Source organism: Cucurbita pepo, chromosome 12 (assembly GCF_057944985.1).
Source record: "Cucurbita pepo subsp. pepo isolate OVF chromosome 12, ASM5794498v1, whole genome shotgun sequence".
NCBI lineage: Eukaryota > Viridiplantae > Streptophyta > Magnoliopsida > Cucurbitales > Cucurbitaceae > Cucurbita > Cucurbita pepo.
The window spans coordinates 1400134-1424899 of record NC_141809.1 but is presented as its reverse complement, the minus strand read 5'-3'; the positions used below and the strand labels follow the sequence as shown (position 1 = coordinate 1424899).

The following is a 24766-nucleotide window of genomic DNA, read 5'->3' as shown; positions in this document are numbered from 1 at the left end:
TTGACCCCTTAATCGCCCATTGACTTTCAACATTATTGACCACTTCCATTTCTTCAGAAATCAGGTGACATGTGGCTCCATAGTGGCTCCATAGTGGCTCCATAGTCCAGTCTACCAATGACATGTGGCTCCATAGTCCAGTCTACTAATTTCATTCTATACTCAGTTCATATGTAGTTATTTAAAGAGAAACAACTCATGACTAGGATGTCTAATGACCCCACGGAGACTCATCCCAAAGGCGCGATGAATGGGGGAAGGGGTGTATAGACTTTTTCTCAAGCTAGACGGACATGAAAGATTGATATAACATTGAAATTTGATGATTTTTAATCATGATTGAAGAATTTTAAATTAGACTTATACACATGGAATCTTAATTGTTTTTATTAGGACATTTAATTTAATTTTTATTTGTTCGAATAGAAATTAAATTGAAAATTACATATTTAAAATGGAAATTTTCACTCCCTGTCTCCAAATCGCTGCAAACATACTATTGATATTAAACCAATTTTTTAGGGTATATGAAAAAGGAAGAGCAAAAATTCAAAGAGTATCTCTAAAGTTGTTCAAAGGTAGTGTGGAAGCAGTGGGAGAAAAAGAACTTATTCTTGCACATCTTCCAAAGTCAAAAGCCCTAAAGCCTACTCTCTAATTTACTCACTTTCCTGTCTATTCCTTTGAACACGTTCCTTATGAATCCAATTCCCAGCTACTGGCGTTCAACAAAAGTTATGAACATTTAGAACAATTCTAATCTTACAAGTAGCAAAATTGGCAAGGGAATCAAGTTGTGCAAAATCACCTTCAAAGTTCCTACCTAAATGATCAATTTAATGCCCAAATTCCCTTTCAGAATAGAAACCAGCATCTTCTTTTATGTTCTTCCCTTGAAAGAAGAATGAGATATAGGAGTTGGTTATTCGTTCAAAGCTTTCCATTGATAGTGAACACTTCAGTCCCAATCTCAATGAGAGAGACAGAAACTCATCCACATAGAAATAGAGTATATCATGAAGCAGAACATCATATCATTACATCATATATATATATATATATATATATATATAATTACTATGAAAACTACGCCTTTTTCATCACTAGATTTATATGAAGAAGAAGAAAATGCAGGACTCAAACCAACTGGATGTTGGTTAAATCATAACAAGTCGCTTGCCACAGTATGCATTTTGCTGAGTTGAGTTGAGTTGATAAGATGTTCATCTAGATGAGTGTCAAATCCTAATTTCCACACTTCAATTTCCTCTCTGCCAAAAGAGATGAATGATAATCAATAAAACACATCAAACATATAAATTATGGAGCTTTTCACGTAAGTACGTGTGATTCTCAGTATGAACTACGCACGTAATAATGGTCGTTTACAAAGTTAAGCTGGAAACAGGTATAGATTGGTAACGGTTCGTGTTTAAAATTGTCTAACGACATGAAGTGAAGTACCTGAGCTAGAGAATCATCGACTGAGCCTGGAACCGTAGGGGAAACATGTGAGGGTGAACCAGTACATATTCTGTCATTTTTTACTGAACCATCTGTGACACCACTTTCTTGCATTACTACGTTCTTTCCTTTCATGGAGTTTGATGTACCTCCACTGCAGCTGAAAAAGGAAACAGAAGCAGCATTCCTTTTCGAAGACAAATCTAGGCGATCGATCATTCGAGCAACACCAGCAATCCCAGCACTTACTTCACGCTTCACTCCTCTGCTTAGCTCCTTCACGGAGCTGTTACGAGCAAGCAGTTTCTCCTTAATACCTTGAGTGCTTCGCCATATTGACTCCTTGTACCTGTATTGGTACAATTTAGAAATCTTGATATGCATCATAGCATTGATGAGGTATCATGTAGAAACTAGTTTAAGAGAAGCAAACTCCCATTACACTTACTTCGCAGAAGTAGCAGACCATTTGGATTTGATGGAATCTGGAAAAGAAAGCCCCTCAGATTGGTTTGTTTTCTGTTGACTACCAGACGATGTCTCGGTCAGTAAAACCCTATATGACAAAGAAGATGTAGGTTAGACAGCAAAAGAAACGAACGCTTTACTCGTTTTGAAGCTTGAGGGTATCTTGAGTATTTCTAGCAGGGCATTCTCTCTTCTACAGTTATTTATTGTTGGTGTTAAGAGCAAAGCATGAAATAGATACATTAGTCCGGGGACGTAAAATACCTAGGCGTGATTTTACTAATTCCGGTTCGACCACCAGACGACAAAGGGGAACCAGGAGATGGTGAATCACTATTAGGTGAACTTAGAGTAGCATCTTGAAATCTAGGTGACAATGGGCATATTAGCACTGGAACCTCTTCTGGACATGCAGAGGCACCTTGTGAAGGTCCAAGTCCAAAATGTCTTTGCCTCTCCCTTCTATGAACATACCGAGCTCGGCTAGCTGCAGCAGCAAGATGCTGCATAATCAGGTCATCAAAGTCAGAGTCATCTGAATGAGAGGAGTCCTGAAGGAACCAATTTTGCTTCTTAATAATAGTTGATCCTCATTGAAAGAATAAGGACATCGAATAGATTGTCAGATTTATTAGAACTACTCACATGGTCGACATCGAAGTTTTCGTGGAAACGCAACGAAGTGGATGCAACAGAAGACAAGCTTCTGGACTTCAAAAGCTTTTCACTAGCAATGGCTGCTAGAAGCTCCTGGCTGTAGAATAGTTGAATTAGCACTTGCTTAATTAGAAAGCTTGTATTGTTTTCATTTCATTAGATAGATCGAGGGAGACACGGGCGAGGCACGAGAATATAGAGGAATTAAACTTTCTAAGACAAAGTTACATACCCAACAGGATCCCTTAACACTAGCAACTGGCAACAGATTGGGCACTCGTTGCTTCGTTGAGACCTGAAAGAATCAATAACCGAAAAGTAAGACTCGAATCAACCTGTTTTTAGATCATATAAACAAGGATGATCTTCAAGAAGTCTACCAATCAAGAATACATTGGAGATGATATTCATGCTTGCAACTGGTGATCTGAAATTTGAACAACAGACAAGGTTAATCCAAACATAAAGGCCACATATACCACATAGAATGGAGCAGCAACATCTTTGACACAAAACCCCCTTAGCTAGAGGGAGCGATGAAATCGCTTCATTTCATCTCAACTTTCTGAGCTCAAGCCCAACGCTAGCCGATATTGTCCTCTTTGGACTTTCCCTTTCAAGCTTCCTCTCAAAGTTTTTAAAACGTGTCTATTAGTGAGAGGTTTCCACACCCTTATAAAGAATGCTTCATTGTTCTCCTCTCCAACCGATGGGGATCTCACAAACCACCCCCTTCGAGCCCAGGGTACTCTTTGGCTCTCATACCATTTGTAACCGCCCAAGCCCACTACTAGCCAATATTGTCCTCTTTAAGCTTTTCCATTCGGGCTTCCCCTTAAAAGGACGTCTACGAGGGAGGGAGAGATTTCCACACCCTTATAAAGAATACTCCCTTCCCCTCTCCAACCGAGGTAGGATCTCACACAATCACTTAGACAGCCAATCCCAGTCTCACTCATCTACTTACAAATTCTAAATCGAACTTAAACATCCCATCACACCAAGTCGTTACCGAAACAAAGTAGCTAGACAGAAAACAAAAGAATCCCAGAACACAGCCATCATCACCAGAAATCAACTCACCTACATTCTACAGTGACACTCAAACCAGTTCCTACATTCTACAGTGTTTCAGTCGAGAAACTAGCCGCCTGGAGTAAAAGAGTAAGAGCTAGGTGAAGATCATGGTAATAAGATGAAGCAAATAGAATGAAGGCCAAACTATTAAGATGCAAAAGTTGTAGAGCAGGATGAACACCAACTCAAAAGAAAAGCAAGCAGTGAAAGGAAGACGATCTGGAAAGAGCAGCAGCAGGGGAAAGGAGGTTCTTACAGAGGGAGGATCGTGGGAGGTAAAAGGATCGAGGCAAATACAGCAAGCGTCGTCTTCAAAAGCATCATCGGAAGGAGGTGAAAGAGCATTGAGGGAGGAAGAAGTGAAATCCGCCATTGAAGTGCCGACAAAATCAAAAGGGAAGCCTCCTCCTTAGAACAGGAAATGGGGGAAAAACTGAAACCTAGAAAACTGGAGAGAGAGAGAGAGAGAGAGAGAGAGAGAGGGAGAGAGGGAGAGGGAGAGGGAGAGGGAGAGGGAGAGAGAGAGAGAGAGAGCGAGAGGGAGAGGGAGAGGGAGAGGGAGAGGGAGAGGGAGAGGGAGAGGGAGAGAGAGAGAGAGAGAGAGAGAGAGAGAGAGAGAGAGAGAGAGAGAGAGAGAGAGAGAGAGAGAGAGAGAGAGAGAGAGAGGGAGAGAGAGAGAGAGGGAGAGAGGGAGAGAGAGAGAGAGAGAGAGAGAGAGAGAGAGAGATATGGGGAATGGTCAAAGCAGCAGAGAGTTATGGGGGAAAAAGTCTGAAGAAATTTGCAGCAAACAAACCGATTCATACGCTTTGGTGGAACCAGTCTGCTCTCAACTTCCCCCCTTTCCCCTTTACCCTTTTCATTTTTTTAGATTGATTTTTAATTTTTTGTTTAATAGAGTGTTAATTTAAATCACATTTTTAAAAAAAAAAATTAAAAATTAATATTTTATTACAAAAAAAAATAATAATAAATTAATTAATTTTACAAAATATTAACAAAATTCTCAAATTTATTTTACATTTTTAAAGATTTTTAAAGTTTTAAGAATTTATTAGATATTGTTACCCAAATAATTTTTAACTCTAAGAAAATTTTCTAAATAGATTTTTTATTACGGAGCTCTGATACCACTTGTCAAATCGCACTTTTTAATGGCAACACTTGCGATTATGCGGCACTCACTTTCCAACGACAAGTGAGCTAAGCCAATTCGTTCTTGCGTCGCCTACAGCCAAGTGACGTATGCTCGAGCCTCTGGCCTCGGTTTTAAGAGAAGGTTTTAGAAAATGAAGGCAGAAAGAGATTTTTGAAAGAAACGTTATATAAGCAAGCAAGAGATAAATAACAACCGCTTACAAAATGTTAAAAAATATGAATTAAAATGACTCGTAAATTAGGGACATGGCACAAAATTACAAAAATAAAAGAGTTTGATAATTTATTATATTTTTTTTAATTTAAATATTTAATTTATACTTAATATTTTTTTATATATAAATGCAAAATTTCATAAATAATTAGATTAACTTTAGATTAATATTGCATTACAATATGTTTAGTTATAATTGCTTTTTTTCTTTGCATTTTCTTATGGAGCCTTTTATTTTATTTTTTAAAACATTTTCTATTAAAGTGACCAAAATTTAACCAAATTATTATTATTATTATTATTATTATTATTTATAAATAATAAATTACTATATTATTCATTGATTATTGATGACTTTGACCAATCATCCATTTATTATTGGTTGTACAATCTTTTTTATTTTTTATTTTTTTCATATTATTTATGTCTTTTCTTTGACAATAGAGGTGAGGAAATTTCAGCCTCATGAATTTACAAGTGGACTATTGACCAATAACTAATTATTTATAGGTTTTAAATAAATGATTTATTATTGTAGTTCAGTTGTCATAAATTGTAAATAAAAGAATTGAGTTAAATAATAAAGTTTAGAATATATAAAATTCCATTTATTTATTTATTTCTAGAAATGTATGAATTTTAAATTTGTTCATTTTTGAGAATTCTTTAAAACGTATATTTAACATTATTCATGTAAATTGACGGGAATCTTATGCAAAATTTGATTATATAACTGATTTTAACGTATTGGAGATATAATATTTGAGAATATATTATAATAATTAGTTATATAATATATTTTAGATATTACGTAATCAGTTAATATTCTTTCTTTAATATTCTTTCTTTATGATTTGATGAGTAGTATATTTTATTTTATTTTTAATATTTAATTAGTTTATATTTTCTTTATTTGTAGGTATTAATTAGTAGCTTGTATCTTATTTAAACGTTATGAGTATCAATGAGAATACATACCTTCGATCCCAATTTTATTTCTCATTCTTAACATAACATTATGTTTTGAGATAAAATAAATGTAAGAACGATTTCATCTTGAATTGTAGGCTGCAAATTGCTTACATAAATTTAGAATCGCTAGTAATGGTTGATCAACCATACGACTTCACCGTCCTTAATTGTCTATCCCTTTGGAGGATTCCCTCATGAAAATTAGAAGTGGAAAGAGACCAACAATTAGGGACACGTTTTGAATGTATAAATGAACATATAAATAAAGAGATGAAAAAAGAAAGATGAATGGTGTGAGGAGGATCAAATCCTGACCGTTGATTTTTGAAGTTTGAATAAAGGTGGGACCAAATCTGGTGCAGGCCAAAGACTTTTTATTCCTCTTTCTCAATAGAGTCAATAAAAAGCTAAGTGCCAAAATTCTCTCTTATTTCTTTTTTTTTTCTTTTTTTTTTCTTTGTACCCTCTTGTGGACCCACAATGCTTTCTTTTTGACAAATAATTCACAAAATGGGTTTTTGAAAGTGAATTTTGTTTTTTTTTTTTTATTATTATCATCTTATGAAATTAAATTATAAATAACTTTTTTTTTTTTTGGGTATATTATTATAGTTGTTATGGAACTTGGATGAAATTATCCATAAGACGTCAACTATTTTACATTTGTATATGAATATCAATAGGATGAAATTATCCATAAGATGTCAACTATTTTACATTTGTATATGAACGTCGATAGGATGAAATTATCCATAAGATGTCAACTATTTTACATTTGTATATGAACGTCGATAGGATGAAATTATCCATAAGATGTCAACTATTTTACATTTGTATATGAACGTCGAACATCGAACAAAGAATGATATAGTTTAAACCCACTCCACTCCTAAAATACCTAAAAAAAGCAAAGCATAGTCGAAAGAAAGGAAAAAATACCCCTATATAAAGTTTGAAGGTAAAATTTAATCTGTCTTCATGAAACTTTTTGTTCGATACCTATTTTGTTATAAAAATTAAGCTTATAAATACCATGCTTGTAAGTTTTTTTTTTTTTTTTTTTTCAAATTTCTAAAAATATCCACACAAAAAAAAAAAAAAAAAAAAAAAAAAAAAAAAAAAACCTTTTGTGCTTGTAAGTTGGCTAAGAACTCAAGTTTTTTTTTTTAGACAATGAAGATCATAACGAAGAAAATGTGAGAAAATTAACCTAATATGCAAAAACAAGTAGACGAAAAAATTCCCAAACTCAGATTAATATTAGATTTACAAATGGAAAATGTGCAATCTCCTCCACCAACATGGTATTTCTGAAAAGTTTTCAGCCCAAAAAGGAAAGAAATTTATCTCTATATAACAAACCCATCTTTAATTACTGAGTTCTTTAGTATAATGGTAATACCAGAGCGGATGTAAAAGCCTTCTGACGACCTATCTGCCTCTTGTACGCCCTGCATTTCCATGGTCAAACACATGAATAAATAACCCCAAAATCCTATTTTCTTTCAAGTATTTGATACAGAAAACTCCACATTACATCGTATCGAATTGTTCTCTTTTACGCTGTTACGATGAATTTATATCAATACTTTAACACTTTACCTCACTTAGAGAGTAAATGACTACCGAACCAAAGGCTTAAGGTAATAGGTAACGACGGGTTGAACTTTTTACGATAATTGACACTTTCCTTCACTTTTCTTTTTAGTTTAACACGTGTAGGATATGGAGATTTGAACCTTGACTTTAAGGGACAAAGCAGATGTCAATTACTGTTAAGTTATACTCATGTTGGCACGCTTCCCTCACTTACAGTTGTGACAATTTGTAGAAGGTCAAACAAGTGAATGTTAACATTAATCGGGGAAGATACAACAGTATACAAATTCAAACACAAAATCTCGTGTTCCAAACAACTACTTTTTAGACCTAGATTGATCTTAAGAGGCTGTATTGGTTTTTCTATGATTCTTTCAGGTTGCTAAGTGAGAAGATTTTTCAAAATATGAACAATAATGTTTCAGGTAAGCCACCAAAGAGCACGTACCTCTGAATTAGCAATAACAACGTTCTTCCCTATTCTGGCATTTTTGTCAATGATGCAGTCCCTGCTCATCGTGAATTTGTTAGGTGGTTGATAAAAACAAGAAAGCAGCAACAGAAATAAATTCGAATGAGAGATTTTGGGCTGTTACTTGATTTTTGTATTTTCTCCAATTCCAACTGGGACTCTTCCCTCTGCTACAAGTGCAGCAACTTCACCATCAGTTTCATAGAAGTCTGCTCCAAGCATTACTGTGTCCTGCCCCCACACACCGTAATTTTAGTTCCTTTTTTTGCCAAAATCGATGCACGTTCGTTGCCAACGTGTGGAAGATATTGACATGATTACATAAACAGGTATATGAGATTGGATTGTGTTAACTTTGCAGTAAGAAATTGCCATTTTTCAAAGTGGATGTTAGATAAATGTGTTTTTGCAGTATTGGCAAGCAAGCTTCCAAGTTCCATGCTTCTTTTAATGGAAATGCGGCAGTTTTCAAATATAAACATACAGAGTGAAAAGTAGACTGACCTTGAGGTGTACGTTAGAATTTATGCGAGATCGGATACCAACGACGCTGTGGTCTATGAAACTGTTGGTCAAGAAACATCCATGAGATATGATTGAATCGACAATCTGCACGAGAATTTGAAGATATGTAATTGAAGTTAGTCGAGACAAAGTTGATGAAGTGTGGCTGCCAGTTTGAGAGATAAAACCATAATTCCTTGATATATGAACATAGAAAAACTTCTAAATTGCTAAGCACCATTTGGTTTTTCATCGGAGAACAAATTTTCAAAGGTAAGGAATACAACAAAAGATAGGCAGGCAGGCAGGCAGGGAAGCAATGAGCGAGATGAGATTAGATTGCATTCATTCTAGTTCTCGAATTTGAAAATGCATTATGCAGTAACATTTGAAGACAATTGTATCAGTCCAAGCCCACCGCTAGCAGATATTGTCCTCTTTCGGATTTCCCTTTCGAGATTCCCCTAGAGGTTTTTAAAACGCGTCTGCTAGGGAGAGGTTTCCACACCCTTATAAAAAATGTTTCGTTCTTCTCCCCAACCAATGTAGGATTTCACAATCCACTCCCCTTCAGGGCCCAACTCCTTGCTGGCACACCGCCTCGTGTCCACTCCCTTCAATGCTCAGCCTCCTCACTAACACATCGCCCAGTGTCTGGCTTTGATACTATTTGTAACAGCCCAAGTCCACCGCTAGCAGATATTGTTCTCTTTGGGCTTTCCCTTTCGGGCTTCCAGGTAAAGTCCAAATAGGACAATATCTGTTAGCGGTGGGCTATGACGGTTACAACAACATTTCAAACCCAAAACTTAGAAGAATATGTTTGGAAGTCACTTTCAAAAACATAAACAATCGTACACATAATATTAACTGGAACGGAAATTCATTAGATGTAATCATTGTAATAAAAAACATATAAACAAAAACAAACACGAAGCTATTTGTTAAAACCCACGAACTTAGCTCAATCTATAGTACTAAATCTTTGGTTGATTGATATTTTCCAGGATAAAAGCTTCACAAAGAGTTTCAACTGCAGATAACCAAACTGCTAACCTTGCAACTCTCGATCTTCGTTGGAGGAAGGTTTCTTCTCGAAGTGTAGATTGGCTTTGTTTCGTCATAGAAACTAAATCTTGGTGGCTGAAAGATACAAATTTGGCGTTACTCTCAAACTATACTATACAAAATATTTCCCCTCAAAATATGTAAATTCAGAAATTAAAATATATTTGTATGACTATAATAAATACTTGAATAGGCAAGTCCAGTGCCTATTTTCAACAACAACATTGAATAATGGAAAAAAAGAAAACCGTTATCAAACAAGCTTCAACTTCGCGCATGTTTTGTAGCATAGACCTAGAAAAAGTTTAGGCCCCGTCTGATAACCATTTGGTTTTTTGACAATTAAGCTTATGAACACTACTTTCACCTATAAGTTTCTTTATTTTATTGTCCAGTTCTACCAATGTTTTAAAAAAAACAAATCAAATTTAGAAAACTAAAAAAAGTAGTTTTTGTTTTTAAAATTTGACTATGAATTCATATATTTGATTAAGAAAGATGACAACCATAGTAAGAAGACTAAAAACAAGTATAAATTTCAAAATATAAGACTAAAAACAAAGTTGTTATGGGATCAATTGTTTCTTTTTTCTAATTCGGAATCAGACTGAAATTCGTCAACATGCGTTCTTAGATATCAAATTGATTGTATGGATCCCAGGCAGGCACCCTTTTAATACATACCTGCTCGGTCAGTGCAAGGTTAGCCTCAAAGAAGGATCTAATAGTCCCAATGTCTTCCCAGTAATCATTAAATAGATATGCCTGCAAAACATGTATTGATAAAACTTCAAACAGAGCAATAATGCCAGTATTCAACAACCAAACTATACATTCAAAAGTCTAGACCATCTCCTAAGGTCTAATACTGCATACGCTAAATCAATAAAATTTACGACGCAAGCAATGCCACGTGCATATAACGAGCCAAAGCATTGATGTAAACTTCAATAAGAGCTCTGTCTTACTAGTGATAATATTGATTCAAAATGATTCCAAAAGATAACAAACAGAAGACAATCAGCAATTCCAAGAGTGACGGGAACCTCTCCTCCTAAGAATTACTGTTCTAGTCCAAAATATCAAAAGCATGAAAACAAACATTCCAGACAACATACTAATATAGCCCCTGCTACAGCAAAGACTTACAAGACGTACAATAGAGGCTTGTCCATTGGCTAATTCCCTTATTACTCCTAACATAGTAACGTATTCACAAATGGTGGCCTAACAATGACCTACCTTCATGAAGAATTCTCTTGCTGAGGCAGGGATTATCTCTGATCCAAAGTCATTGGCAGTTGGGAAGCGCCATCTGACGCAAACAATTTCTGGCATTTAGAGTCCCATGTTTTAAATTGATATAAACCAAAAAGCATGCTAGATTCGTAGGACTATCTTCTGAACGTTATCGATAAACAAGAGTGGTTGATACCTTAAAATGTTTAGAAGTATCTCCTTTTTGAATACATAAACTCCCATGGAAGCAATGTATGGCTTTCTCAGTGCCTCATCCTTTGAAAGTCCTAAAACTGTTGTATCCACTTCCTATAACATGTATATGTTAATAAATAATTAACTTATCAAAAGTATCCTGAAGTATGGGGTTGGTTTCCATTTTTCCCCAAGTTTGAAAAGTTTCACATTAACTCTTGAAGTTTGAAATTTGTTTCAAAACAATCCTTGAGGTTTTGTCATTAAATTCATGAACGGAAAAGCTTGTGCTTTCATATGTGTTATTTTTGTAAACAAATCTAAATACATATAGAAAGTAAACTTAGGGGTTAGTGTAAGATCCCACATCAGTTGGGGAAGGGAACGAAGCATTCTTTATAAGAGTCCCTAGTAGACGTATATGTGTTATTTTTGTAAACAAATCTAAATACATACAAAAAGTAAACTTAGGGGCTAGTGTAAGATCCCACATCGGTTGAGGAAGGGAACAAAGCATTCTTTATAAGAGTGTGGAAACTTCTCCCTAGTAGACGCGTTTTAAAACCTTAAGGGGAAGCCCGGATAGGAAACCTCAAAGAAGACAATATCTACTAACGGTAGGCTTGGACTGCTACAGTTAGAGTTACAAAAAAAAAAAAAAAAAAAAAAAAAAATCATAAACGAAAGAACAAAAAATTGGGGAGTGGGATTGAAGGGAGGAAGACCAACATGCATGGTCCACAGCTGGGGCGTATCTTGCTTTTTTTTTCCATGTATGTATGTTCTTAGATTTGTTCACTTAAGCAAATACACTTTTCCGCATATGAATTTAAGGGCAAACGCCTAGAAGGGTTGTTTTAAAACTCACTTCAAACTCTAAGCGTTAAATGAAACTTTTCAATGTAAGGATATAATTGAAACCAACCCATAGTTAAAAGGATAATTTTACAATTTTAGCTTCTAAACCAGAAGAAAGCTCAGTCATATTTATGTTAGTGTTTTTACCATCGCCTTCAGGTCTTTCCCTCTAGGTTTTTCACTGAATGAAAGAACCCTTCCGCTATTGTCGATTTTCATAAGCCCAAAATCTGATGCCCGTCTTCAATTCAAAGAAGATAGAAGACATATATATATATAAAGATTATTTCCCTTGAAGTCTAGAGAAATACAGGCTCATAAGAACAGCGAATAACCCAACTGAGTAAAAAAGAATGAAGATAAAATAACTCATAGTATTACAATTCAAGATGAAGGTACCAACCTGCATCTAAAGAACTAATGTGATCCAGCATACCTGTCATCTATTGGGATACAAGAAAGAGTGATGTCTGCACCACTCTGCCGATGATTCTGATGATCAGGAAAAAAAAAAATCAATGCTTAAGAAAAGATCTCCGAGAAGAATGAAAAAGAAAGAGAAAAACTCATCTTCTTGCTTACTTGAACGAAGTCCATGTAGTCCATTCGGTACAAGTGATCCCCAGAAAGGATCAACACATCTTCAATTTCCTTGCTTCTCGCATCCTGCACCCAAATAAAATGCATTCATTTTAATTGCCACGAAATTCATTTTTTAGTTAAAGTAAATTGAAAAATAACACTTTTATTCGTTTCTAGAATCTGTTTAACATGCAGGGTCCTGGTCTATTGGAGACTTGCCCAAATTGGTAATGGAAGAAGAGGTGGGTAGAGATTTAGATAATAGGTCCATAGATGGAGATTGTCTGGTTCAGTCTCTAGCTCAATATAAATATATTTTTAACTATAAATTTTTTAGAGCTAGTTCTGCTCTTAAATATAAATATTATATCTGGTCCTCAATAAATAAAATAGAAAAATACTCGTCTATGAACATCTCTAGTGTTTTATAAATATGAAATCTTCATTTAATGAAAACACTAACAATAAGATTCCTTTAAAATCGTTCTAAAATTTAATAGTAAAATTGAAATTTAAAAAGTTTTAAAATAAAATTGTTCTATTTCATTTATATCAAGTTTACCAATACCATTTCGACCAAATTTAACTAATTATGCAGAGTGAGCATAATTGGACTTTGTGTTTACTATTTCAACTTATAGTTAAAAATTAGTTTTAATTTTGGGTAGATAGATCATCAATTTATTATATATATATTTTTTTAATTTCAATTTCATAGGCTTACAAGACGCTTAATTAAAAAATTTTAGATACTTATTCAATTTTCTCTCTCTTTCATTTCTATAGCTTTCTAGCTTTGTTCCTGCATAAATCTCTTTATACTCTCCATACACTTTACAACAATAATTTGGTTGGGTTGCAAAAATCTTTTGGACCAATTTGAAATTTTGGGGAGGAGTACCCCAAATAGAATTTCCAACCCAATCCGTACTCTATTTTTGGATTGGGTTGAATTATAGTTTTTTTTTTATCTATTTAAAAAATTCTACTTATCCATCTATATTAATAACAAAAATCTCATAAAACTCAAATATCATAAATCCACGGGTCACGATGCATCATTAACCTCAAACATGAACATTAAATATTCTTAATTTTCATAATAGTCTTAAAAGTATGATTCGGTTGAATCGTAACTTTATTTTTGTGTTATTTGGGTTGACCAAAAAAATTTGGGTTATCTTAACACCTCTAATAAAATCTAGGAGTGCAAGTGTGATCAAACTAACTAAACCAACTAAATCATTCAAATTGTCCTAAACCATCAAACTTTTAGTTGGTTCAAATATTGGTTTTAAGTTGGGATATATGAAAATGGTACGTGCACAGGTAACTTCCATCAATAACATAAGTGTTCCCTAGATTTGAATTTAGAGCTTAGTCTATCTATTCTATTCTTGATCCATCATCAAAGGAATTCACTCTCAGTTGAAAAAAAGAAAAGAAAAAAAAACTGAAAAAATATCAGACTAATTTTTCAGTGTAATTTTTAAATTTTATTTTTTATTTTCGTTTTTTAGTTTTAAACAAATTGAATAAATAAATAAATGTACTAACAAAAACGTAAAAGGAAAACTTCTAAAAGAGAATTCATATTCGAGAGAAACCGAATAAGGGAAGGACTGATTTAATAACTGAAGTCAGAGAAATTAATGGAAAAGATAGAACATCTCAATGCATATAAATATATAGCCAAGTTAGGGTTCTTGGGCGTCCATCCTCCATATCAAATCATGGGAAAGTTCTCTACATTGATTCAAGTGATCCTTCTTGTTTCTATTGGATATGTCAATGGCGACATGTCTAACGAAACGATTAGGGTTTACGAGCTCAAGAAAGGGAACTTTTCCATGAAATTCACGAACTACGGCGCCTCCATTGTTTCTGTTGTTCTACCAGACAAACATGGAAATCTCTCTGATGTCATTCTCGGGTTCGGTTCAATACAGGATTACCTTAAGCGAAGAGGCAACTTTGGTGCCATTGTTGGTCGAGTTGCCAACAGAATAAGCAATGCTCAATTCACTCTGAATGGAACTGTATACCATTTGGAAGCAAATGATGGGAATAACACCATTCACGGTGGATCCAAAGGATTCAGCCATGTAATTTGGGAGGTAAGCGGATACAATACGGAAGATCCTAATCCTCATATTAATTTCACTTACAGAAGTTTCGATGGAGATGAAGGGTTTCCAGGGGATCTAATCGTCACAGTGAGCTATTGTCTTCTTTCAGAAACAGATTTCACTGTGAAAATGAAAGCGATCACTCTGAATAAGGCAACTCCTGTGAATCTAGCACAACATGCGTATTGGAACCTTGGTGGGCATACTAGTGGAGACATTCTCTCTCACGAGATTGAAATTTTTGGCTCTGCAATCACTCCAGTCGATACTCATATGATTCCAACAGGTGAAATCAGGGCTGTTAATGGAACACCCTACGATTTTTTGACGCCCCAAATCGTTGGCAACAATATGAACAAATTGGGGAAAGGATTTGATATTTACTATGTGCTGGATGGAATGAAGGGGATGGAAGAGAAAAAAGCTGCTACTCTGCGAGAGAGGAAGTCCGGACGAGTAATGGAACTGTGGACAACCGCAGAAGGATTACAGTTTTACACAGGCAATGGGCTGGTGAATGTGACAGGAAAAGGTGGGTTCGTTTATGAACCTCATGCGGGGCTTTGTTTGGAGACTCAAGGATTCCCTAATGCGGTGAACGAACCTAATTTTCCTTCACATATTGTGACGAAAGAAAATCCTTATGAACACTCTATGTTGTTTAAGTTTTCGATTCAAGGATGAATATGCTCCGATTTTGATATAAACAAATCCAAATCATGAGATTCAGTAATTATGGATGAACTGATTCTAATTTATAAATACCTCAAAGAGCCAATGGAACTGTCGTACTGCATCGGCAGTCCCTTGGAACCACTGCTTTCCAGCCTTTCCTGGAGTTTGAGTCGCTGCTAGAACCTGCAACAATAATGACGAGAAATTCGTCGAAATCTTTCACCACTCTGTTTATTCACCATAAAAATTGCTAAACGATATAAATCGATATGAAAAATTAAGAAATTACCTCTACATAACCATCGCCCAAGGTGACTCCGCCACCGAAGTTATAGGCACGAGCGAGATGCCGATTGAGCGATGTAGAGTTGAATTGCGTGAGAATGTAAACCTTGTTGATTCCACTGTTTATGCAATTGCTCATCGGCACATCGATCAACCTATAAGCTCCACCGATTGGAACCTAAAATTTATGGAGATTTGAAGATAAGACCTAAATCAATTTGCTAAGACGCAGAAATTCAAGAAGAGGCAATAATCACCGCTGGTTTTGCTCTCTGTTTCGTGAGCGGGAACAAACGAGTTCCCGCTCCACCTCCCAGTACAATCGCTACCACCGTCCTCGGGTCAGGTTTTTCCATGTTCAGGTCCTTCAACTACATCGAACTATCGTTAAAACCTCGTTCAAATACTAATCGTATGAAGATTCTAAGTTGGAACAAAATTTGAAAGAGGCTTTGCATTAGCTTACCTTGGATTCAGATTCTGCTATATTGGCAAGAAGAGACGAGACACGAACTTTCCTTCTGGCATTTGGAATGTAGTTAACGGCATGCTTCCTCTGTTGCAAGGTAAGCTTCTTCCCCATGAGTTCTCCATTACAGAACCTCACCTGCAAGATGGAGCTCCTGATTTTCTGCAATGCCATTGCGCCGTGCAAGTGTGCCGCCGTCGAGAATGATACTCGACCGTCAACGCCGGCTACCATTCTGGTTCAAAGCTTGATGAATGAAGAAGAAGAGGAAGAAGATAGCAATGGAGGTTTGTTCAGTTTATCCATATTGAATTTCTTCCACCAATCTATATATTCTTTTAATGGAAAGTTTATTTTAAAAAATAAAATAAAAATCTAATGGTTGCCTTTTGATCAAGATGATGAGGTGGCCCATGCCCCATTTTTGTCTTATTTGGCTCAAATTAATAAAGTTTTTTTTTTTAAAAAAATAGTTTAAAAAAATGAACCACCTGGTTGTGATGATGTCACAATCGTGCACGTGATGATGTCACAATCGTGCACGTGATGATGTCACAATCGTGCACGTGATGATGTCACAATCGTGCACGTGATGATGTCACAATCGTGCACGTGCTTGTGTGACACTTACTCTCATCACAGAGTGAGTTAGCTAATTTGAATTCGTGTTGTCTTCGTCAAGACGACATATACCTAAGCCTCTAGCACGAGACATTTATAAGTGATTGTGTGACACTTACTCTCACCACTGAGTAAGTTAGCTAATTTGCATTCATGTCGCCTTCATCCAAACAACATATACCTAAGCCTCTAGTTCGGGACATTTACAAGTGATTGTGTGACACTCTCACCACTGAGTGAGTTAGCTAAATTCATGCCGCTTTCGTCTAGACAATGTATACCTAAGCTTCTAGCACAGGACATTTACAAGTCATTTACAAGTGATTGTGTGGCACTTACTCTCACCACTGAGTGAGTTAGCTAATTTGAATTCATGTCGCCTTCATCCAAACGACGTATACCTAAGCCTCTAGCTCGAGACATTTACAAGTGATTGTGTGGCACTCACTCTCACCACTGAGTGAGTTAGCTAAATTCATGTCACTTTCGTCTAGACAATGTATACCTAAGCTTCTAGCACGAGACATTTACAAGTGATTGTGTGACACTCACTCTCACCACTGAGTGAGTTAGCTAATTTGCATTCATGTCGCCTTCATCCAAACAACATATACCTAAGCTTCTAGCACGGGACATTTACAAGTGATTGTGTGGCACTCACTCTCACCACTGAGTGAGTTAGCTAATTTGAATTCGTGTCGCCTTCGTCCGAACGACGTATACCTAAGCCTCTAGCTCGGGACATTTACAAGTGATTGTGTGGCACTCACTCTCACCACTGAGTGAGTTAGCTAAATTCGTGTTGCTTTCGTCTAGACAACGTATACCTAAGTCTCTGGCTCCGTTTTGAGAAAAAAGTTTTAGAAAACAGGGTTGAGAGATTTTCGAATGAGCATTTTGAAAGCAATAATAAAAATTAAGCAAGGTAGAAAAACAACACAACGGCTTCAATAGCATATATAACTCATATTAGAAGCGTATGGATCGGGCAAGAAGTCATGTAACAACATAAACCGTGATAGGTGGGACCTCTGAAAGGCGCACCAAACACAGTCGTTGGACGTTCAAGGCGGTCCCAGTGACCAATGAAGTAAGCTTCTCATCCACGCTGACAAAAAGGCTCATCTAACAACCTACCGAGAGCTACGAACTTCCTTCTTCCACCTCTTTCTTGTGCAATTTCGACCTCTTTTCTGCTTCTGCAACAATGGCGAAAGGCCATCTCTGTTTTCTTCTCCCATTGCTGCTTGCTTCCATCTTCGTCTCCAATCACCCTGTCAGATGCGACGGTAATGCCTTCTCTCTCTCACTCCCTATAATTGATTCTTTAATCGACATTCGAGGCCACCTAGTTTATTTTCTTGAATTTAGATCTCGATTTATTAGGCATTGTTATTTGAGATCTCGGTTCGTCCGTAATTGTTTAGATGCCTGGGATTTTGTGTTCTTTGGGAGGTTTTGTTTGATCATTGGCAGCCATTTTTGTAGTTTTTCATAATTTTCGACCTCTTCTTGTTCTGGCTTAGGCGGATTCACTCGAGATAAGTAATCTCTTACGTTTGTTCTTCTAATTGCTTCTCTCTTAATAGTAATTGAGATAGAGAATCACTGGAGAGATTGTGTAAACTGAGTAATCTCACTTCTCTCTTAATAGTAATTGAGATAGAGAATCACTGGAGAGATTGTGTAAACTGAGTAATCTCATTGATTTCTTAATTTCTTCTCAGTGTAAGCCTACTCGTTGATATTTGCGTATAAGCCTTCAATAGAAGAACTGAAGAACTGAAATATTAATGAGCTGTCTTCACATTCTCCTTGTTTGTTTGTTCTTTCATCTGTTTTAATGGAAGTGGTTTTCTGCTCTGTATGGAGATCTCTAAGGGTTTAGATGGCTGTTTTAGGATTGGTCGTCTGGTTTATGAAATCAATTAGGACACTATGGCTGTCTACTTTCTAGGTACTTTCTAGGTGTAACAGCTCAAGCTCACCGCTAGTCGATATTGTCTTCTTTGGGCTTTCCTTTCGGGCTTTTCAAGGTTTTTAAAATGCGTCTACTAGGGAGAGCTTTCCACACCCTTATAAAGGGTGTTTCGTTCTCCTCCCTAACTGACGTGGGATCTCACAATTCACCCCATTCGTTCTCCTCCCTAACTGACGTGGGATCTCACAATTCACCCCCTTTGGAGCTCATTGTCCTCGTTGGCACTCTTTCCCTTCTCCAATCGATGTGGGACCCCCCAAATCTACCTCCTTTCAGGGTCTAGTGTCCTTGTTGGCACACCGTCTCGTGTCCACCCCCTTCAAGGCTCAGCCTCCTCGCTGCCCGTCGCTAGCAGATATTACTCTTTGGACTTTCCCTTAAGTTTTTAAAACACGTCTGTTAGGAAGAGGTTTTCACACCCTTATAAAGGGTGTTTCGTTCTCCTCCCCAATCGATGTGGGATCTCACAATTCATCCTCTTTGGGGCCCAGCGTCTTTGTTGGCACTCGTTCCCTTCTCCAATCGATGTGAGACTCCCCAAATCCACCCCCCTTCGTGGTCCAGCGTCCTTGCTGGCACACCACCTCGTGTCCACCCCCTTTGGAGCTCAGCCTCCTCGCTGGCACATCACCTGGTGTCTGGCTCTGATACCATTTGTAACGGCTCAAGCCCACTAACAGATATTGTCCTCTTGGGACTTTCCCTTCCAGGCTTCCCCTCAAAGTTTTTAAAACGCGTCTTCTAGGGAGAGGTTTCCACACCCTTACAAAGAGTGTTTTATTCTCCTCTTCAACCGATGTGGGATCTCACACTAGGGGTGTTAGTTTACAACGAGCTCTAAACATATCTCATAGTGGTATTTAGTTTCACTCAAAAAGCCACGTACCAATATGTTGTTGGATGAACATTTTTAGTACATTTCCCTCAACGCATGCACCTATTGTTCATTATTTGGTTGCTTTCTTAGATAGATTTCTGGGAGTGCTCTCTCTGGAAGTGTTCAGAAAATCAATAAGTTTGATTTTCAATCTCTTTTGTACATATTTTTGATGCCATGAAACTCCTGCAGATGATGATCTTCATAGAGGCATCAACAGATATCGTGCATCCTTGAACTTGCCAGCGCTCGTCGAGAATGACAATGCGGAGTGCCTAGCTGATGAAATTGCTGAGAAATTCAAGAATCAACCTTGTACAAACACCACAGGTTCCAACACAATATCAGGCACTGAACCTCAGTTTGCTGACTTTCCAAACTTATTAGCCAAATGCCATTTGAATGTCTCCAACACAAGAGATGGAACCATAATGCCTGCCTGTGTTCCGAACCGTGTCGCTGATCTTGTTCTTACAAACTTCACAAAATCTCAGTACTCAGGTAAACTTAACGATACCAAGTACACGGGAATCGGCATCGGTACTGAAGACGATTGGATTGTCGTTATTCTTACCACCAGCACAGCAGAAGGAAGTTTTGCGTCAGCAGTAGCATCAAAGAACACAGCCACTCTGGTTTCTCAGATTGGTTTGTTCTCTCAGTTGCTGTTCTTGATGCTGTCTTCTGTCTTACTGTTGTAGAACAAGAGAGGATTTCCTTGCTTTGATCTTATTCTATAGAGACTATAATATGTTATATTGTTTAAGAAATTTTCCTGCTCATCTATGTGTTTATAGTTTTGTTATGTATGAAAAAGTTTCATCTTTACACGAAATTGAGGAAGTGAACGAAAGACAGAAAGAACGTCTGGATTTTCACATGACACTTTTGAAAACTAAACTATCACTTTTGAAAAGTTTAAAGTTCGTTTCATTAAATATATTATGAGATCCCAGCAGACGGGTTTTGAAACCTTGAGGGAAAGCTTAGAAGGAAAACCTTGAGAGAGAGCTTAAAAGGGAAAGCTCAAAGAGAACTATATTGAAACATTGAGGGAAAGCTTAGAAGGGAAAGTCCAAAGAGAACAATATCGGTGAGTATGAGCTGTTACAAATAGTATCAGAGCCAGACACCGGACGATGTACTAGTGAGGATGTTGAGCCCAAAGGAGAGTGGACATGGTGGTATGCCAACAAGGATGATGGACTTCGAAGGGAGGTGGATTGTAAGATCCCACGTCAAGTAGAAAGAGGAACGAATCGTTTTTTATAAGGGTGTTGAAATCTCTCGAGACGCGTTTTAAAACCTTGAGGGGAAGCCTAGAAAGGAAAACTCAAAGAGAACAATATCTAGTAGCGGTGGGCTTGGTTTGTTCTCTCATGGATCAAATCGACACAAAATTCAATTATTGCGGGTAATGTTATTGAACTTCATACCATACCATGCATGACACTGAATAAGAAATAATATACTCTGTTTTCCTTCTTACATTGCAGAAATCCAATTGGGACCTTCTTATTAATCTTAAGCACCCTTTAATCTTGTATTGGTTACAAAGAGATACCTTCTAAGTGCAATCAATATGATCCAAGAGGTCTTTGCAACCTTCTCTTTTATCATCAAAAGTAACGCAGAGCTCAACACAGTCTTCAGTATTTGTGCTTGTAATCCTTTGAAGAATCCTAGCAACCCTTCTCTTTTCCAAATAGTATTAAGAGCACCCGACACGGTTTTCTTATCGTCGTGCTGTTTGTCTTCGTTCCTTTCTTCATCCGATTCTGCAGCCTGGATCACAACCTTACACCTGTATGCAAACTGATATGATGAACAAGAACAAAAGAAGGAAAAAAAACAATACTGAGACAGGTAGCTCAAATTGATTCTTCACCTGATAGCAGGGTATGTCAAGATTGTAGCGACACATTTCGAGAGGGCGCCAAGCACGAAAGCTGAGAAGGCCGAGAGAGCTTCCGGGGACGACTCGATACCTGATGCACGTGTCAGCTGAGTCCTGAGTAACCTTTGTTTCAGTTGATCAAACACGGTGTACTGTGATATGCATACATTGGAGCAAAGATCTCTTAGAAGTATGCAGCAGTAATTGCATTAAACGAGTTCTACATCAAAACCAATCCCAGGTACCTGAATTGATGGGTTTGATGTCAAAAGAAGGGATATTCCGAGACCATCAAACGCTTCACTCCAAGTACCCTCGGCGAGCGTCTTCCAAAATCCTTTGGACTTCCCGAACTCGCTTGTCTGCATACGAGAGGATGCTGTATCCAAAGGCTGAAATGATAAATGGACCAAGATTTCTTGCTCAGAACACAATAAACATAACTCACTGGAAGATCTGTGTTCAAGGAAGCTATTGAATATTGTACTTGTAACGGTCCAAGTCCACTGAACACATTGAATATTGTACTTGTAACGGTCCAAGTCCACCGCCAGCAGATATTGTTCTCTTTAAGCTTTTTCTCAAGGTTTTTAAAACGCATCTACTAGGGAGAGGTTTCCACACCCTTATAAGAAATGATTTATTCTTCTCTCCAACCGATCTGGGATCTCACAATTCACCTCCCTTGGGTGCCCAGTGTCCTAGCTGGCACACTGCCCGGTGTCTAGCTCTGATACTATTTGTAATAGCCCAAGTCCACTGCTAGCAGATATCGTCCTCTTTGGGCTTTCCCTCAAGGTTTTTAAAACGCATCTACTAGGGAGAGGTTTCCACACCCTTATAAAAAATGCTTTATTCCTCTTTCCAACCGATCTGGGATCTCACAATCCACCTCCCTTGGGGGGCCAGTGTCCTAGCTGGCACACCACCCGATGTCTAACTCTGATACTATTTGTAACAGCCCAAGTCCACCGCTTGCAGATATCGTCCTCTTTGGGCTTTCCCTCAAGGTTTTTAAAACGCATCTACTAGGGAGAGGTTTCCACACCCTTATAAAAAATGCTTTATTCCTCTCTCCAACCGATCTGGGATCTCACAATCCACCTCCCTTGGGGGCCCAGTGTCCTAGCTGGCACACCACCCGATGTCTAGCTCTGATACTATTTGTAACAGCCCAAGTCCACCGCTAGCAGATATCGTCCTCTTTGGGCTTTCCTTCAAGGTTTTTAAAACGCATCTATTAGGGAGAGATTTCCACATCCTTATAACGAATGCTTCGTTCCTCTCTCCAACCGATGTGGGATCTCACAGTACTATCTTCAAACCCACAAAAACGAGTTTCCAGTTGAGGCCAATGAAGAATATAAATATCTATATAGGTAAAGGAGTGTTGTTAGTTATTAATACCTGCGTCAATACGACAGTACAAGCCCCAGCTGCTGCAGCAACGATCAGATTTGCCTTTGTTCCGATCTTTTTATTCCCACTTCTCTTCAAATACATTCTCTTTAAGAAGCTGTATCCATAGAAGTAGATGAACGATGAAATAAAGGACTGGAAGTTCTTTGTGCCAATGCCCTGATATAACGAGCCCACGTGACCAGTTGAAACAGCTTCCCATAGCACATCAGATATGTTTCTGCACAAGGCAAAAAGAGTAATCCTGCATAAACTTCTCTTTCAATCGAACCATGCCATGGCACTGACTCGTGTTTATGGCGGTCTGTTTAAGCCACAGTACACAGCCTAAATCAAAAACCGAAGAAAGAGACTACAACAATTGGAACTATCTCGTCGAAAGGTTTTTGGTGACAACACCTAAAGATACCAAAAGTGAGAATGTTGACATGAGTAACGAGACATCCTGTGAAAAACGATTGCATAAACAGAACTATGCTCGCTTACAACATTCAATCCTTATTCCCATTTTTGGTACACCCCGTTCACTGCACGGCCACTCGCTCCTCACAAACATTCTAACAGTGAATGATGCGATTCCATTTAAGCCTACTAGAGGGATTAATGTCCACCTGACCTTCATAGCAACGACTTGTATATCAAATGCATCAACGAAAGAACTTAGTACCAGCCAACTTAAACATAGATCAACTACTTTAGGTACATATTTTAGACCATGCAATGGGAGGTTCAAATCTCATAAATTAGTGATTGAGTCATATAAATTATCTAGGGAGCAAGCACTCATTTAGGTGGCATGCCCAAGAAAAGTCTAATGTCACAATCGTACTCCTTCAACCGTGCGGCGTTGTGATCTTGACACGCTCACGACAAGTGTTAAGGGAGACTCAAGTCCTATTCACATTTTTTGCCCAGCTTTGTAGCTTGGTCGGACCGTCGACGAGGTTTGCCTTCGTCAACCAAACACAACTTGAGAGGAATCCAAGTTTGTTCGACCACACACATGCGTGTGTGTTCAATCGTGTGCGCAACAACAACGTCGCATCTCATTATCATCTCTGTTCCCAACAACATGACTCATACATCATGATGTCATCTCATGCCTACCATGTAAATCAAGAGTCACATGCCATCTAAACCTGGAATACGCCAGAGATGTGTATTGCCCTAGAATTTTACCTTCCAAATGTCCCAATTCCATAACAACACCAGTTCATTCGAGCATTTACCAGAGCTAAGATCATTAACAGAAAAACTAAATTTCCTCACCAAATCCGACCTAATTAAAATTTTGAAAATAGAAATGGAAATGGAGAGAAACGAACCTGTACTTCCGCTGATGGCTAGACTGATTCTCCGCTTGATACTTAGTCTTGCAAGTATCTAGAGGATACAAAACGGTGGTACTCACCAGAGATCCGATGGCTCCGGATGTAGCCTCCGACAGAGACTCCAGATCAAGCCCCATCCCACCGGAAAAACGGCAAACGACGACGACTGAAGATGCGAATGAAAGTGACGGAGAGTGAGAATATATGGCGCGGCGTCAGAGCAGCAATTGTATACGTATCTTCTTGGGAATCGGAATCGTTGATTTATGGGTCCGAAATTTCAATTCAATTTCCTGTGAATTTTGAAGAAAGACGTCGTTAAGTTGAGAGATTAAGAACACAACATTGACTGTGAGAGTAAAGAATTAAGATGTCAGATTTCTTCAGTTCTTCCTCTTCCATGGATATTGTTCATCTTTATAGTCTATTTTATTTTAATTTTTGAATATCTTATCTTATCTTTTAATTTCTCGCCTTATTTATCTCTTGACAGGGATTTATTAGTTTATTTATAATTTTAGTAATTAATTAAATTACTTTAAATTGTTATTATCC

The 24766-nt window shown here is 37.4% G+C and overlaps 4 protein-coding genes and 1 pseudogene across 5 annotated transcripts; 2 read left to right on the top strand and 3 right to left on the bottom strand.

The window, feature by feature from the left end:
* Positions 1-943: 943 nt before the first annotated feature.
* On the bottom strand, positions 944-4172 carry RHF1A (RING-H2 group F1A). 2 transcript variants are annotated; one of them, XM_023693525.2, is made up of 8 exons: positions 3923-4172; positions 2970-3016; positions 2822-2884; positions 2578-2686; positions 2197-2483; positions 1913-2020; positions 1465-1813; positions 944-1271 (listed from the first exon to the last, which is right to left on the bottom strand). In XM_023693525.2, exons 1-8 carry the CDS (start codon positions 4037-4039, stop codon positions 1260-1262), a joined length of 1092 nt encoding a protein of 363 aa, XP_023549293.2. In that variant the 5' UTR covers positions 4040-4172; the 3' UTR covers positions 944-1259. The 2 variants fall into 2 exon arrangements, with proteins under 2 accessions (XP_023549293.2, XP_023549294.2); XM_023693526.2 differs by having other exon boundaries at positions 2197-2435.
* Positions 4173-7238: 3066 nt separating this feature from the next.
* On the bottom strand, positions 7239-16371 carry LOC111806337 (glucose-1-phosphate adenylyltransferase large subunit 3, chloroplastic/amyloplastic). The gene is made up of 15 exons (XM_023691601.2): positions 16083-16371; positions 15874-15987; positions 15621-15794; positions 15422-15514; positions 12528-12611; positions 12382-12437; positions 12093-12186; positions 11089-11201; positions 10896-10968; positions 10338-10418; positions 9642-9728; positions 8586-8690; positions 8206-8312; positions 8058-8118; positions 7239-7461 (listed from the first exon to the last, which is right to left on the bottom strand). The coding sequence occupies exons 1-15, from the start codon at positions 16317-16319 to the stop codon at positions 7360-7362; spliced, it is 1581 nt and encodes a 526-aa protein (XP_023547369.2). The 5' UTR covers positions 16320-16371; the 3' UTR covers positions 7239-7359.
* On the top strand, positions 14226-15389 carry LOC111806338 (uncharacterized; annotated as a pseudogene).
* A 1364-nt stretch (positions 16372-17735) lies between the features above and the next one.
* On the top strand, positions 17736-20344 carry LOC111807263 (putative GPI-anchored protein At3g06035). Its single transcript, XM_023692906.2, has 2 exons — positions 17736-17995; positions 19757-20344. Exons 1-2 carry the CDS (start codon positions 17914-17916, stop codon positions 20263-20265), a joined length of 591 nt encoding a protein of 196 aa, XP_023548674.2. The 5' UTR covers positions 17736-17913; the 3' UTR covers positions 20266-20344.
* A 612-nt stretch (positions 20345-20956) lies between these two features.
* On the bottom strand, positions 20957-24613 carry LOC111806418 (peroxisomal adenine nucleotide carrier 1). Its single transcript, XM_023691729.2, has 5 exons — positions 24206-24613; positions 22869-23100; positions 21707-21853; positions 21453-21613; positions 20957-21368 (listed from the first exon to the last, which is right to left on the bottom strand). The coding sequence occupies exons 1-5, from the start codon at positions 24346-24348 to the stop codon at positions 21089-21091; spliced, it is 963 nt and encodes a 320-aa protein (XP_023547497.2). The 5' UTR covers positions 24349-24613; the 3' UTR covers positions 20957-21088.
* Between the last annotated feature and the right edge of the window lie 153 nt (positions 24614-24766).

Coding starts and splice junctions, on each gene's coding strand:
- RHF1A (XM_023693525.2), bottom strand. CDS start 4,039: ATGGCGGATTTCACTTCTTCCTCCCTCAATGCTCTTTCACCTCCTTCC. Junction 2,484..2,577: donor AAAACTTCGATGTCGACCAT/GTGAGTAGTTCT, acceptor TGGTTCCTTCAG/GACTCCTCTCATTCAGATGA. Junction 2,021..2,196: donor ATTAGTAAAATCACGCCTAG/GTATTTTACGTC, acceptor TTTGTCATATAG/GGTTTTACTGACCGAGACAT.
- LOC111806337 (XM_023691601.2), bottom strand. CDS start 16,319: ATGGTAGCCGGCGTTGACGGTCGAGTATCATTCTCGACGGCGGCACAC. Junction 9,729..10,337: donor ACCTTGCACTGACCGAGCAG/GTATGTATTAAA, acceptor TGTATCTTTCAG/CCACCAAGATTTAGTTTCTA. Junction 8,313..8,585: donor ATTCTAACGTACACCTCAAG/GTCAGTCTACTT, acceptor GTGTGGGGGCAG/GACACAGTAATGCTTGGAGC.
- LOC111807263 (XM_023692906.2), top strand. CDS start 17,914: ATGGCGAAAGGCCATCTCTGTTTTCTTCTCCCATTGCTGCTTGCTTCC. Junction 17,996..19,756: donor TCACCCTGTCAGATGCGACG/GTAATGCCTTCT, acceptor AAACTCCTGCAG/ATGATGATCTTCATAGAGGC.
- LOC111806418 (XM_023691729.2), bottom strand. CDS start 24,348: ATGGGGCTTGATCTGGAGTCTCTGTCGGAGGCTACATCCGGAGCCATC. Junction 21,854..22,868: donor GTACTGTCGTATTGACGCAG/GTATTAATAACT, acceptor TTATCATTTCAG/CCTTTGGATACAGCATCCTC. Junction 21,369..21,452: donor TTGACATACCCTGCTATCAG/GTGAAGAATCAA, acceptor GTTTGCATACAG/GTGTAAGGTTGTGATCCAGG.